Raw genomic sequence first — 16,434 nt, forward strand, 5'->3', positions numbered from 1 at the left:
AAGTTTACATTATGTTTTCGAATAACATCCCCAAACTGACCAAACTGCAACGTGTCGATTGCGATTCATGTTTATTTAAAACAAACGTAACACGAATCAATACAAAAACTCAACAAAACAATAAGCGTAATGAAAACCGAAACAGCCTAAACTGGTGCAAACTAACACAGAATAAGGACGTCAAGACACTCAGGACAATCACCCACAATACAACCAAAGAATATGGCTGCCTAAATATGTTTCCCAATCAGAGACAACGATAAGCACCTGCCTCTGATTGAGAACCACTCCAGACAGCCATAGACTTTGCTAGATAACCCCACTAGCTACAATCCCAAATACATACACACCAAAACCCCAAGACAAAACACACCACAATACAAAAACTCCATGCCACACCCTGGCCTGACCCAATACATGAAGAAAAACACAAAATACTTAGACCAGGGCGTGACAATAACGTGCACAAGCAGCCCTCTACCACCCTAACCCACACCAGCATAACGGCACAAGCAGCCCTCTACCACCCTAACCCACACCAGCATAACGTGCACAAGCAGCCCTCTACTACCCTAACCCACACCAGCATAACGTGCACAAGCAGCCTCTACCACCCTAACCCACACCAGCATAACGTGCACAAGCAGCCCCTACCACCCTAACCCACACCAGCATAACGTGCACAAGCAGCCCTCTACTACCCTAACCCACACCAGCATAACGTGCACAAGCAGCCCTCTACCACCCTAACCCACACCAGCATAACGTGCACAAGCAGCCCTCCACCACCCACCGACACCAGCATAACGTGCACTAGCAGCCTCTACCACCCTAACCCACACCAGCATAACGTGCACTAGCAGCCCTCTACCACCCTAACCCACACCAGCATAACGTGCACAAGCAGCCCTCTACCACCCTAACCCACACCAGCATAACGTGCACAAGCAGCCCTCTACCACCCTAACCCACACCAGCATAACGTGCACAAGCAGCCCTCTACCACCCTAACCCACACCAGCATAACGTGCACTAGCAGCCCTCTACCACCCTAACCCACACCAGCATAACGTGCACTAGCAGCCCTCTACCACCCTAACCCACACAGCATAACGTGCACAAGCAGCCCTCTACCACCCTAACCCACACCAGCATAACGTGCACAAGCAGCCCTACCACCCTAACCCATACCAGCATAACGTGCACAAGCAGCACCAGCATAACGTGCACAAGCAGCCCTACCACCCTAACCCACACCAGCATAACGTGCACAAGCAGCCCTCTACCACCCTAACCCACACCAGCTAGCAGCCCTACCACCCTAACCCACACCAGCATAACGTGCACAAGCACCCACCCTAACCACACCAGCATAACGTGCACAAGCAGCCCTCTACCACCCTAACCCACACCAGCATAACGTGCACAAGCAGCCCTCTACCACCCTAACCCACACCAGCATAACGTGCACAAGCAGCCCTCTACCACCCTAACCCACACCAGCATAATGTGCACAAGCAGCCTTCTACCACCCTAACCCACACCAGCATAACGTGCACAAGCAGCCCTCTACCACCCTAACCCACACCAGCATAACGTGCACTAGCAGCCCTCTACCACCCTAACCCACACCAGCATAACGTGCACTAGCAGCCCTCTACCACCCTAACCCACACCAGCATAACGTGCACAAGCAGCCCTCTACCACCCTAACCCACACCAGCATAACGTGCACTAGCAGCCCTCTACCACCCTAACCCACACCCATAACGTGCACTAGCAGCCCTCTACCACCCTAACCCACACCAGCATAACGTGCACAAGCAAACATAATCCCGGACAAGGACATGGGGGGAACAGAGGGTTAAATAAACAACATGTAATGAATGGAATTGGAACCAGGTGTGTGGAAAGACAAAAACAAATGGAAAATGAAAGGTGGATCGGCGAGAAGGTGGATGGTGGATGGCGATGGCTAGAAGACCGGTGACGCGTCGACCGCCGAACGTCGCCAGAACAAGGAGAGGGACCGACTTCTGGGGAAGTCGTGACATTAACCCCAGATCAACCTGAAGCCTTGTAGTTGCAGTAGATGGCAAACAGACGGTAGAAGGTCAGAATGACCACCAGGAAGTTCTTGATGGCGAAGAAGATGAGCATCTGGTGTATGACGTGGAAGTAGAGGATGAGGGTGAGGCGGACCACCAGGAAGGGTCCGTCCTGGACGAAGAGGCTCTCCACCATGCTCCAGATATCTGTCCTTAGTCTGGCCAGCAGAGACACACCCTGGTCCCCTCTGAATATTCATCAGGTCTGGAGGTAGACACTGGGGAGAGAAGAGACATTGGTCAGCTGGCCATGCGGGATAAGTTAGTGACATTGAAATCCAGAATCTGTGTCTAAATATCGCCACATACATACTGACTGAATAAAATAAATATAAATATATTTGCAGTGGGGTCCCAAGAAATTCTGGTGGAAAATATTGTCATTACCATAATTCCCTGTATAACAGTACAATAACATTATGGTCACCATAATTCCCTGTATAACAGAACAAGCAGAAATGTGTATTCTGTAGCACAAACTCAAAAAAGTTCTGGAGAATAAGAGCACCTCCTCCCAGCAGCCCACTGCACTGAGGCTAGGAAACACTGTTACCACCGATAAATCCACAATAATGGAGAATTTCAATAAGCATTTCTCTATGGCTGGCCATGCTTTCCACCTGGCTACCCCAACCCTGGTCAACTGCCCGGCACCCTGCACACCCTATTTCTCCTTCACCCAAATCCAGATTGCTGATGTTCTGAAAGAGCTGCAAAATCTGGACCCCTACAAATCAGCCGGGCTAGACAATCTGGACCCCCTCTTTCTAAAATTATCTGCCGAAATTGTTGCAACCCCTATTACTAGCCTGTTCAACCTCTCTTTCGTATCGTCTGAGATTCCCAAAGATTGGAAAACTTCCGTGGTCATCCTCCTCTTCAAAAGGGGGAGACACTCTAGACACAAACTGCTACTGACCTATATCTATTCTACCCTGCCTTTCTAAGGTCTTTGAAAGCCAAGTTAACAAACAGATTACTGACCATTTCGAATCTCACTGTACCTTCTACGCTATGCAATCTGGTTTCAGAGCTGGTCATGGGGTGCACCTCAGCCACGCTCAAGGTACTAAAAGATATCAGAACCGCCATCGATAAGAGACATTGCTGTGCAGCCGTATTCATCGACCTGGCCAAGGCTTTCGACTCATTTACAAAATAGCCTCCAATACTCTACTCAACAAATTGGATGCAGTCTATCACAGTGCCATCCGCTTTGTCACCAAAGCCCCATATACTACCCACCACTGCGACCTGTATGCTCGTTGGCTGGCCCTCACTACATACTCGTCGCCAAACCCTCTGGCTCCAGGTCATCTACAAGTCTCTGCTAGCCAAAGCCCCGCCTTATCTGAGCTCACTGGTCACCATAGCAGCACCCACCCATAGCACGTGCATCTCACTGGTCACCCCAAAGCCAATTCTTCCTTTGGCCGCCTCTCCTTCCAGTTCTCTGCTGCCAATGACTGGAACGAACTGCAAAATCTGAAGCTGGAGACTCTTACCTCCCTCACTGACTTTAAGCGCCAGCTGTCAGAGCAGCTCACAGTTCACTGCACCTGTACATAGCCCATCTGTAAACAGCCCTTCCAATCTACCTCATCCCCATACTGTATTTATTTATCTTTCTCCTTTACACCCCAGTATCTCTACTTGCACATTCATCTTCTGCACATCCTACCATTCCAGTGTTTAATTTCTATATTGAATTACTTCGCCACCATGGCCTATTTATTGCCTTACTCCTCTTATCCTACCTCATTTGCACATGCTGTATATAGATTTTTGTACTGTATTATTGACTGTATGTTTGTTTATTCCATGTGTAACTCTGTGTTGTTGTTTGTGTCAAACTGCTTTGTTTTATCTTGGCCAGGTTGCAGCCTTGTAAATGAGAACTTGTTCTCAACTAGCCCACCTGGTTAAATAAAGGTGAAATAAAAATGTTTTAAAAATAACATCATGGTTACCGTAATCACCTGTATAACAGAGCAATAACATTATGGTTACCGTAATCACCTGTATAACGGAGCAATAACATTATGGTTACCGTAAATATAACAGAGCAATAACATTATGGTTACCGTAATCACTGTATAACAGAGCAATAACATTATGGTTACCGTAATCACCTGTATAACAGAGCAATAACATTATGGTTACCGTAATCACCTGTATAACAGAGCAATAACATTATGGTTACTGTAATTCCCTGTATAACACAGCAATAACATTATGGTTACCATAATTCCATGTATAACAAACAGTACAATAACATTATGGTTACCGTAATCAACCGTAAAACAGAGCAATAACATCATGGTTACCGTAATCACCTGTATAACAGAGCAATAACATTATGGTTACCGTAATCACCTGTATAACAGAGCAATAACATTATGGTTACCATAATTCACCATAAACACGGTGAAGCCCCAAAATTGCCCTCGCTAGAAGCATGTGTTTCAGACATAAATAAGGAAGTGGATGGCTGCAAACTTTCTACTTTTAAACTCGACAAAACAGAGATGCTTGTTCTAGGTCCCAAGAAACAAAGAGATCTTCTGTTGAATCTGACAATTAATCTTAATGGTTGTACAGTCGTCTCAAATAAAACTGTGAAGGACCTCGGCGTTACTCTGACCCTGATCTCTTTTGAAGAACATATCAAGACCATTTCAAGGACAGCTTTTTCCATCTACGTAACATTGCAAAAATCTGAAACTTTCTGTCCAAAAAATGATGCAGAAAAATTTATCCATGCTTTTGTCACTTCTAGGTTAGACTACTGCAATGCTCTACTTCTCCGGCTACCCGGATAAAGCACTAAATAAACTTCAGTTAGTGCTAAATACGGCTGCTAGAATCCTGACTAGAACCAACAAAAATGTATCATATTACTCCAGTGCTAGCCTCCCTACACTGGCTTCCTGTCAAGGCAAGGGCTGATTTCAAGGTTTAACTGCTAACCTACAAAGCATTACATGGGCTTGCTCCTACCTATCTCTCTGATTTGGTCCTGCCGTACATACCTACACGTACGCTACGGTCACAAGACGCAGGCCTCCTAATTGTCCCTAGAATTTCTAAGCAAACAGCTGGAGGCAGGGCTTTTCCTATAGAGCTCCATTTTTATGGAATGGTCTGCCTACCCATGTAAGAGACGCAAACTCGGTCTCAACCTTTAAGTCTTTACTGAAGACTCATCTCTTCAGTGGGTCATATGATTGAGTGTAGTCTGGCCCAGGAGTGTGAAGGTGAACGGAAAGGCTCTGGAGCAACAAACCGCCCTTGCTGTCGCCTGCCTGGCCGAATCCCCTCTTTCCACTGGGATTCTCTGCCTCTGACCCTATTACAGGAGCTGAGTCACTGGCTTACTAGGGCTCTTTCATACCGTCCCTGGGAGGGGTGCGTCACCTGAGTGGGTTGATTCACTGATGTGGTCATCCTGTCTGGGTGGCGCCTTGGGTTGTGCCGTGGCGGAGATCTTTGTGGGCTATACTCGGCCTTGTCTCAGGTTGGTAAGTTGGTGGTTGAAGATATCCCTCTAGTGGTGTGGGGGGCTGTGCTTTGGCAAAGTGGGTGGGGTTATATCCTTCCTGTTTGGCCCTGTCCTGGGGTGTCATCGGATGGGGCCACAGTGTCTCCTGACCCCTCCTGTCTCAGCCTCCAGTATTTATGCGGCAGTAGTTTATGTGTCGGGGGTCTAGGGTCAGTCTGTTATATCTGGAGTACTTCTCCTGTCTTATCCGGTGTCCTGTGTGAATTTAAGTGTGCTCTCTAATTCTCTCTTTCTCTTTCTTCTCTCTCGTGGAGGACCTGAGCCCTAGGACTATGCCTCAGGACTACCTGACATGATGACTCCTTGCTGTCCCCAGTCCACCTGGCCATGCTGCTGCTCCAGTTTCAACTGTTCTGCCTGTGATTATTATTATTTGACCATGCTGGTCATTTATGAACATTTGAACATCTTGGCCATGTTCTGTTATAATCTCCACCCGGCACGGCCAGAAGAGGACTGGGCCACCCCACATAGCCTGGTTCCTCTCTATGTTTCTTCCTAGGTTTTGGCCTTTCTAGGAGTTTTTCCTAGCCACCGTGCTTCTACACCTGCATTGCTTGCTATTTGGGGTTTTAGGCTGGGTTTCTGTACAGCACTTTGAGATATCAGCTGATGTACGAGGGGCTATATAAATACATTTGATTTGATTTGATTTTGATAATTCCCTGTAGAACAGAGCAATAACATTATGGTTACCGTAATTCCCTGTATAACAGAGCAATAACATTATGGTTACCGAATTCCTGTATAACAGAGCAATACCATTATGGTTACTGTAATTCCCTGTATATCAGAGCAATAACATGATGGTTACTGTAATTCCTGTATAAGAGAGCAATAACATTATTGTTACCGTAATTCCCTGTATAACAGAGCAATAACATTATGGTTACCGTAATTCCCTGTATAACACAGCAATAACATTATGGTTACCGTAACCATAAGAAGAGCCAGGATAGAAACACACAGTACCTGACAGGTGAAGAGGAAACTGGAACATACTCCACGTCCAGACTCCGAGGATGACGTACACCATGCTGGGACTGCTTGTCCCTGTGGGAGACATGGTTTAACATTGGTAAGGGTGTGAAGCTGCAGAAAAACATCACATGTATGTTTATCTGCACTGGTACTATAGCCTGGGTCCAGTCTGTTTCTGGTCATGGTACTATAGCCTGGGTCCAGTCTGTTTCTGGTCATGGTACTATAGCCTGGGTCCAGTCTGTTTCTGGTCATGGTACTATAGCCTGGGTCCAGTCTGTTTCTGTTCATTATGGAATTGTCATGGTACTATAGCCTGGGTCCAGTCTGTTTCTGTTCATTATGGAATTGTCATGGTACTATAGCCTGGGTCCAGTCTGTTTCTGGTCATGGTACTATAGCCTGGGTCCAGTCTGTTTCTGGTCATGGTATTGTAGCCTGGGTCCAGTCTGTTTCTGGTCATGGTACTATAGCCTGGGTCCAGTCTGTTTCTGGTCATGGTACTGTAGCCTGGGTCCAGTCTGTTTCTGGTCATGGTACTGTAGCCTGGGTCCAGTCTGTTTCTGTTCCTATTGGAATTGTCATGGTACTATAGCCTGGGTCCAGTCTGTTTCTGTTCATTATGGAATTGTCATGGTACTGTAGCCTGGGTCCAGTCTGTTTCTGTTCATTATGGAATTGTCATGGTACTGTAGCCTGGGTCCAGTCTGTTTCTGTTCCTAATGGAATTGTCATGGTACTATAGCCTGGGTCCAGTCTGTTTCTGTTCCTAATGGAATTGTCATGGTACTATAGCCTGGGTCCAGTCTGTTTCTGTTCCTAATGGAATTGTCATGGTACTATAGCCTGGGTCCAGTCTGTTTCTGTTCATTATGGAATTGTCATGGTACTATAGCCTGGGTCCAGTCTGTTTCTGTTCCTAATGGAATTGTCATGGTACTATAGCCTGGGTCCAGTCTGTTTCTGTTCATTATGGAATTGTCATGGTACTATAGCCTGGGTCCAGTCTGTTTCTGTTCATTATGGAATTGTCATGGTACTATAGCCTGGGTCCAGTCTGTTTCTGTTCCTAATGGAATTGTCATGGTACTATAGCCTGGGTCCAGTCTGTTTCTGTTCATTATGGAATTGTCATGGTACTATAGCCTGGGTCCAGTCTGTTTCTGTTCATTATGGAATTGTCATGGTATTATAGGCTGGGTCCAGTCTGTTTCTGTTCATTATGGAATTGTCATGGTACTGTAGCCTGGGTCCAGTCTGTTTCTGGTCATGGTACTGTAGCCTGGGTCCAGTCTGTTTCTGTTCATTATGGAATTGTCATGCCAAGAGTGCAGAAACAGACTGACATCCAGGCTACATATAATGTCTACTGACTTAAAATACATACATCAGACAGTATCTCTGAGGTTAGGGTTAGGGTTAGAGGTCAGGACCTACTTGACATCCAACAGTGTCTCTGAGGTGAACTCCAGGATGTCAGCGGCAGTGCCTACGAAGATGAGGAGGAGCTGAGACAGTTCATCCCTGGTCACCCCTCCTGCAACAGGGAGCAGCCACTTCCCTATGACCAGCAGGATCAACAGGGTCTGGTGCAGGGCCAGGATCCAGTCGTTAGCGCACACTGACGACAACAGAGATACTGAACCCTGTTGGGCCAAGCAGAGAGACACATAGTGGTTAGGATTAGAGGTTATAATGACTAGGTAACTCCAACCAGAGAGACATTAGGTTAGTATAACTGATTAGGTAATGACTAGGTAACTCCAACCAGAGAGACACATAGTGGTTAGTATAACTGATTAGAGGTTATTAATGACTAGGTAACTCCAACCAGAGAGACACATAGTGGTTAGTATAACTGATTAGAGGTTATTAATGACTAGGTAACTCCAACCAGAGAGACACATAGTGGTTAGTATAACTGATTAGAGGTTATTAATGACTAGTATCCAACCAGAGAGACACATAGTGGTTAGTATAACTGATTAGAGGTTATTAATGACTAGGTAACTCCAACCAGAGAGACACATAGTGGTTAGTATAACTGATTAGAGGTTATTAACTCCAACCAGAGAGACACATAGTGGTTAGTATAACTGATTAGAGGTTATTAATGACTAGGTAACTCCAACCAGAGAGACACATAAGATTGGTTATTAACTCCAAACCAGAGAGACACATAATGGTTAGTATAACTGATTAGAGGTTATTAATGACTAGGTAACTCCAACCAGAGAGACACATAGTGGTTAGTATTACTGATTAGAGGTTATTAATGACTAGGTAACTCGAACCAGAGAGACACATAGTGGTTAGTATAACTGATTAGAGGTTATTAATGACTAGGTAACTCGAACCAGAGAGACACATAGTGGTTAGTATAACTGATTAGAGGTTATTAATGACTAGGTAACTCCAACCAGAGAGACACATAGTGGTTAGTATAACTGATTAGAGGTTATTAATGACTAGGTAACTCCAACCAGAGAGACACATAGTGGTTAGTATAACTGATTAGAGGTTATTAATGACTAGGTAACTCCAACCAGAGAGACACATAGTGGTTAGTATAACTGATTAGAGGTTATTAATGACTAGGTAACTCCAACCAGAGAGACACATAGTGGTTAGTAAAACTGATTAGAGGTTATTAATGACTAGGTAACTCCAACCAGAGAGACACATAGTGGTTAGTATAACTGATTAGAGGTTATTAACTACAACCAGAGAGACACATAGTGGTTAGTATAACTGATTAGAGGTTATTAATGACTAGGTAACAACCAGAGAGACACATAGTGGTTAGTATAACTGATTAGAGGTTATTAATGACTAGGTAACTCCAACCAGAGAGACACATAGTGGTTAGTATAACTGATTAGAGGTTATTAACTAGGTACAACCAGAGAGACACATAGTGGTTAGTATAACTGATTAGAGGTTATTAATGACTAGGTAACTCCAACCAGAGAGACACATAGTGGTTAGTATAACTGATTAGAGGTTATTAATGACTAGTAACTCCAACCAGAGAGACACATAGTGGTTAGTATAACTGATTAGAGGTTATTAACTCCAACCAGAGAGACACATAGTGGTTAGTATAACTGATTAGAGGTTATTAATGACTAGGTAACTCCAACCAGAGAGACACATAGTGGTTAGTATAACTGATTAGAGGTTATTAACTCCAACCAGAGAGACACATAGTGGTTAGTATAACTGATTAGAGGTTATTAATGACTAGGTAACTCCAACCAGAGAGACACATAGTGGTTAGTATTACTGATTAGAGGTTATTAATGACTAGGTAACTCGAACCAGAGAGACACATAGTGGTTAGTATAACTGATTAGAGGTTATTAATGACTAGGTAACTCCAACCAGAGAGACACATAGTGGTTAGTATAACTGATTAGAGGTTATTAATGACTAGGTAACTCCAACCAGAGAGACACATAGTGGTTAGTATAACTGATTAGAGGTTATTAATGACTAGGTAACTCCAACCAGAGAGACACATAGTGGTTAGTATAACTGATTAGAGGTTATTAATGACTAGGTAACTCCAACCAGAGAGACACATAGTGGTTAGTATAACTGATTAGAGGTTATTAATGACTAGGTAACTCCAACCAGAGAGACACATAGTGGTTAGTAAAACTGATTAGAGGTTATTAATGACTGGTTCCAACCAGAGAGACACATAGTGGTTAGTATAACTGATTAGAGGTTATTAACTACAACCAGAGAGACACATAGTGGTTAGTATAACTGATTAGAGGTTATTAATGACTAGTAAGTAACTCCAACCAGAGAGACACATAGTGGTTAGTATAACTGATTAGAGGTTATTAATGACTAGGTAACTCCAACCAGAGAGACACATAGTGGTTAGTATAACTGATTAGAGGTTATTAATGACTAGGTAATCCCAACCAGAGAGACACATAGTGGTTAGTATAACTGATTAGAGGTTATTAATGACTAGGTAACTCCAACCAGAGAGACACATAGTGGTTAGTATAACTGATTAGAGGTTATTAATGACTAGGTAACTCCAACCAGAGAGACCCAGATTAGAGGACACACATAGTGGTTAGTATAACTGATTAGAGAGGTTAATGACTAGGTAACTCCAACCAGAGAGACACATAGTGGTTAGTATAACTGATTAGAGGTTATTAATGACCAGGTAACTCCAACCAGAGACACATAGTGGTTAGTATAACTGATTAGAGGTTAATAATGACTCAGTAACTGAACCAGAGAGACACATAGTGGTTAGTATAACTGATTAGAGGTTATTAATGACTAACTAATGTATAACTGATTAGAGGTTATTAATGACTAGGTAACTCCAACCAGAGAGACACATAGGTTAGTATAACTGATTAGAGGTTATTAACTCCAACCAGTGTTGTTATTATTAAAGATCAGTATCTTAAAATCTCCTTAAAAAACATGAATGAATGTTTTCTAAGAGGTTAAGGGAGAGCCCAGTTCAGGCCAGGGAGGGTACTACAGCCAGCATGAATAAAAACTGTGTGACGAAGCTTGTAATAGTTTTTATTTAGGTTGTTTAGTTAAAAACAACTTCTGTAGATCTATTTTAGTTATAAAAAGTCTGAGCTCACAATAAAGTCTTTGAGGTGCAACAGCAGCACTACCAAACAAACTGGTGTTAAAGGCAGTTTCTGTCTCGACAGGCCTGTAGGAAAGACAGCCTCTGTCTCGACAGGCCTGTAGGAAAACCTGCAGGACACAGGAAACACTGTGGCTTCTGCCCACCTGAGTAACGTCTCGCTGCCATTGGTGGAATTCCCTCTCCACATGTTTAACAGGCTCTTTATGTTTTCAGATGAATCCAGTTTGTCACACTGAGGATAAACAGACATACAGTACATGAGTTAAATTCATAATGATACTATGTGTTCTAGCCTACAGTATGGACAACAGAAAAGAAACAGCATCATTTACACAGAGTATATGATTACATTCACCATCATTTACACAGAGTATATGATTACATTCACCATCATTCACCATCATTTCAATTACACAGATATATGATTACATTCACCATCATTTACAGAGTACATGATTACATTCACATCATTTCAATTACATTCACCATCATTTACACAGATGTACACACATATACACAGAGATTACATTCACCATCATTTACACACAGTCATTTACACATCATTTCAGTACATCATTTGTATATTACATTACCATCACCATCATTTACACAGAGTATATGATTACATTCACCATCATTTACACAGAGTATATGATTACATTCACCATCATTTACACAGAGTATATGATTACATTCACCATTCACCAGTCATTACACAAGTATACATTACATACCATCATTTACACAACTAAAGTGATTCTACCATCATCATTTACACACAGTATATGATTAATCTACCATCATTTACACACAAATGTGATTACATCCACCATCATTTAAGTTACATCTCAGCATCATTTACACAGAGTATACCGCAAATAAATGTACAACTAAGTGAAGGAATAAATTATTAAAATCCTAAACAAAACAGAAGACCAAAGTCCTTACCCTGGAATCAGTAGCTTTGTTCTGCTGATGATGTAACTCTAGAATCCATAGAGATGGAATGATACTGATGAGGAACAGGAAGATGGCAGGAGAAACCTGGAGACACGGAAAGATAACATGAAAAAGGTATTAAAAACAAACAGTCAAGGCGACTAAACTTTAAGAAAAAGTCATTTCACAGTTCTATGTTATTTAGATTTACCATTTATAATCCTGTAATTGTTTTCTCTTCAGGGTTAAAATCATCTCGACCACCAGAGGAAGATAAAGGATCGTCAAGAACCAATAAAGAGCATTATTCTTAACCCAGACCACCCTCCATACTCCTATCAGAGAGATGAGGAGAAATAGCGACCGGGTAACAACCGCACAGATAAACTTCAATATCATCTTTTTGTCTGGGTCGGAGAAATACTATACAACTCCAGCTGCCTCATTAACGGGGCATGCTTCTAGTCTGCTCTCTGTCAGCCACTTCAACACACTGTTGAAAAAGTGAACGTTTAGGTACGCCTCTGTTATGGGTGTAAGAAGGCACAGCGATGCCATCTGTTGGTAAATGTTCATCACTGCAACTCTTGTGTTTTACCGGGGTGCTTGAGATACCCGGATGTGTTGTCATGTACTGAACAAGACTGGTTACTCGCATCAATGCCTCTGTCTCGTCATTTAACGTTCAAACCGCCTCCGCACAACGAATACCCAATGGGTGCTGCCGGTGGAAAAATGCTGCGCTTGACGCGCGACATTGCAAAGCAATTAGTTGAGTAAAATTAAATGTTACATGTTTAAGGGAATTGCATGTAGGAAGTATTATTATACGGTGCATTCGGAAACTATTCAGACCCGTTTCTACATTTTGTTACGTTACAGCCTTATTCTAAAATTGATACAATTATTTTTTCTTCTCATCAATCCACACTACACCCATGATGACAAATCGAAAACAAATTTTATAAAAAATTAACACATAAATACCTTATTTACATTAGTATTCAGACCTTTGACTACGAGACTCAAAATCGAGCTCAGGTGCATCCTGTTTCCATTGATCATCCTTGAGATGTTTCTACAACTTGATTGTCCAACTGGTAAATTCAATTGATTGGTCATGATTTGGAAAGGCACACACCTGTCTATATAGGTTAGATTAAGGTCCCCAATAATAATTTTAAACTACATTGTTGGTTAGAGGCTCAAAGTTGCATTTCACTGTAAGGTTATATTCGGCGCATGTGACTTATACAATTTGATTTGATGGGGCAGTGTGATGGCGATTGCATTGTCTGTAATGCAAGAACACGTCTCATAAAAGTCATGATGTTTTTGTTTGTTTTAGCTTTTGGAAATTGTAGAAATAAAAACATTTCCTTCTTCAGAAGTTCCAACTAGGCCGACTAACGTTAGTTAATTTGCTAGGTATCATACAGTAGCCGTATATTAATAATGATATAGTTAATATAAGTAGATAATCATAATTGACTGTAGCGTATGTAAAGCACCCATAAACTACCGGTCGTCGCGGAACGAACGACTGACACCTTTCCGGGAAAGTCCCGGTCCATTTAAAAATCATTCCTGCCTCCTTCGCCCTGCAAACCCTAACCCAAACCCTACTCGTCAGACGTCATGAAACGTTATCAGAAGCGTCCACTTAATGTGAGGGCTGAGGGGACAGGGTGTGTCGTTTAAGTGTTTGGAAAACAACCCTAAAGCAAATACATTTGTACGAAGCTGAATCAGGAAATGAATGTCCACTCTTCATTGCAGATCCCGCCTTCATTCTTGTTCGATAATTTTTCTCGAAATCTAAAAGCACAACATAGATTTAAGCTAGTGTCTTAAGTAGCTGAACATGTTATTACTCCAACCAAGTGATAGAGAGAAATTACACGTTTTAATTTTCATCAAAAACAAATGCCTTTGAGTTGACAGCTTGCGCAGTTCGGTGCGAGACAACCGTTAACCAGAAGACATGTCTCTACCCATGAGTTCAGCCAGACACCATGTCAACGCCTGGTTTTCTATTGGAGAAGCAGATTCAGCCTGTCTTGATACTGTACTTTCATTGACTTTGTTTTATAGAGGAGACGGTATGCTATTCGGCCAAAATGAGAAGTACCAGTACGGCGCTCCGGACAGCACTGGTTACAGGTTGACTAGACAGATCTAACACAGTGTTGCCAACTCCTCAGTAATGGAAAGTAGCTATTGGCGGTTCGTTTTTTTCATTGATTTTTATTTGTCACTAGAGGGGTCTGAATACTCGCTAAATATAGCGACAAAAGTCGCTAAGTTGACAACACTGCGATTCTAGAATGAGCTTTATCCATCTCGATAGACCAGACTGCCCAGAAGCTCACCGCCCGGAAGCTCATCACCGGACCGGAACCGGGAAGCTCATCACCCGGGACCGGAAGCGCCCGTCCACTGTGGACATGTTGCCATGGTAACACGTGTGACTAAAAACATGTCTGCAAAAGCAAAACAAAGCAACAAGTCAGCGGATAAAAATGCAAACGATAGAAATGACGTTGCGTCCAAAGTAGGAATATATGTTAAAACCTATTAATATTTAATATTATATGAAATATTTACTACATCATTTGTCTGGTTATTATTTGACAAACTGTTATTAAAGCTAGAGCTAACCTAGTTTGGCCTGCTAACCAAACTCAACTTGTGTTCTGAATCCAATTAATACAGGAAAGTGATGCTGAAAAAGCCAACCTCAATGGAAACTTATTTCCCATGAACAAATCAACACGCTGTTGGATTTGACAGTGGAACAAGTGCAATTGTAAGTAACGAGGATATATGGGCCTACTGGCCAGTTTATTTGGAAGTGTTTCATGTATCAACCTTTTGTTTTACAACAGCCAGTTTGAAGAAATACTTGGTTTGAAGAACTACCAGACGTGTCTGAAGGAGGCTTCCCTGTTGGACTACTTTGTCTCTGGCTTCTGGTGGACCAGGGAGATGAACTACACCTGTCAACAGATCTCATTCATCATGGCTCTACTGCAATTGTTACTGGACAACATCAGTGGTAAGTCATAGGATTTATAGGTAACAGACAGAATCAAAGCTAATTTTATCGGTCACAGATCGAATCCCCGAGCTGACAAGGTACAAATCTGTCATGCAGTTAACCCACTGTTCCGAGGCCGTCATTGAAAATAAGAATTTGTTCTGAACTGACTTGCTTTTTTAAATAAAGGTAAAATAAATAAAATTAGCAGATGTTATTGTGGGTGTAGCGAAACGCTTGTGCTTCTAGCTCCGACAGTGCAGTAATATCTAACATGTAATATCTAACAAATTACACAACATAAACCCAATACACACAAATCTAAGTAAAGGACAAGATGATGAATACAGTATGAGATGAGAAATGCAAGGTAAACATTATTAGAGATGAGAAATGCAAGATAAACATTATTAGAGATGAGAAATATGTACATTATTAGAGATGAGAAATGCAAGATGTGTAAACATTATTAGAGATGAGAAATGTGCAAGAATGAGAATACCATAGTATAGAATAAAGTATGAGATGAGTAATTTACTGTGCAACCCTATTATTTTTTTTATTTTGAATTTTACCCCTTTTTTTCAACCCCAATTTCGTGGTATCAATTAGCAGTATCTTGTCTCATCGCTACAACTCCCATGCAGACTCGGGAGAGACGAAGGTTGAAACTCTGATACAATCCACACCAAGCCACACTGCTTCTTAACACAGCGCGCATGTCTCCCCGGAAGACAGCTGGCTTCCAATGTGTCTTGGTTTGGATTGTGAGGACATGCATTCTCAACCTGCGCTCCCGAGCCCGTACAGGACTGTAGCGATGAGACAAGAGCCAATTGGATACTGCGCCTGGCAACCACTGCCCTGGCCCTCCACAGGAGTCGCTGGTGAGACAAGGATATCCCTACCGGCCATGCCCTCCCTAACCCGGACGACGCTGGGCCAATTGTGCGTCGCCACGGACCTCCTGGTTGTGGCCAGTTACTTACAGAGCCACAGGCGCGAACCCAGAGTCTCTGGTGGCACAGCTGGCGCTGCAGTACAACGCCCTTAACCACTGCGCCACCCGGGAAGCCGCAACCTATAATTTTGATTTGTTACCACGAACTTGGGGTGTGGGCCACAAAAGTGGGGTGTGGGGCCACAAATCTCGAAC

The 16,434-nt window shown here is 42.8% G+C and overlaps 1 protein-coding gene across 1 annotated transcript; it reads right to left on the reverse strand.

The window, feature by feature from the left end:
• Window positions 1-1,783: 1,783 nt before the first annotated feature.
• LOC127921946 (transmembrane protein 26-like) lies at window positions 1,784-12,899 on the reverse strand. The gene is made up of 6 exons (XM_052505575.1): window positions 12,448-12,899; window positions 12,248-12,342; window positions 11,456-11,531; window positions 8,089-8,308; window positions 6,643-6,723; window positions 1,784-2,296 (listed from the first exon to the last, which is right to left on the reverse strand). Exons 1-6 carry the CDS (start codon window positions 12,635-12,637, stop codon window positions 2,065-2,067), a joined length of 894 nt encoding a protein of 297 aa, XP_052361535.1. The 5' UTR covers window positions 12,638-12,899; the 3' UTR covers window positions 1,784-2,064.
• Between the last annotated feature and the right edge of the window lie 3,535 nt (window positions 12,900-16,434).

This window comes from Oncorhynchus keta, unplaced genomic scaffold (genome assembly GCF_023373465.1).
Source record: "Oncorhynchus keta strain PuntledgeMale-10-30-2019 unplaced genomic scaffold, Oket_V2 Un_contig_2405_pilon_pilon, whole genome shotgun sequence".
In the NCBI taxonomy this organism is placed as follows: domain Eukaryota; kingdom Metazoa; phylum Chordata; class Actinopteri; order Salmoniformes; family Salmonidae; genus Oncorhynchus; species Oncorhynchus keta.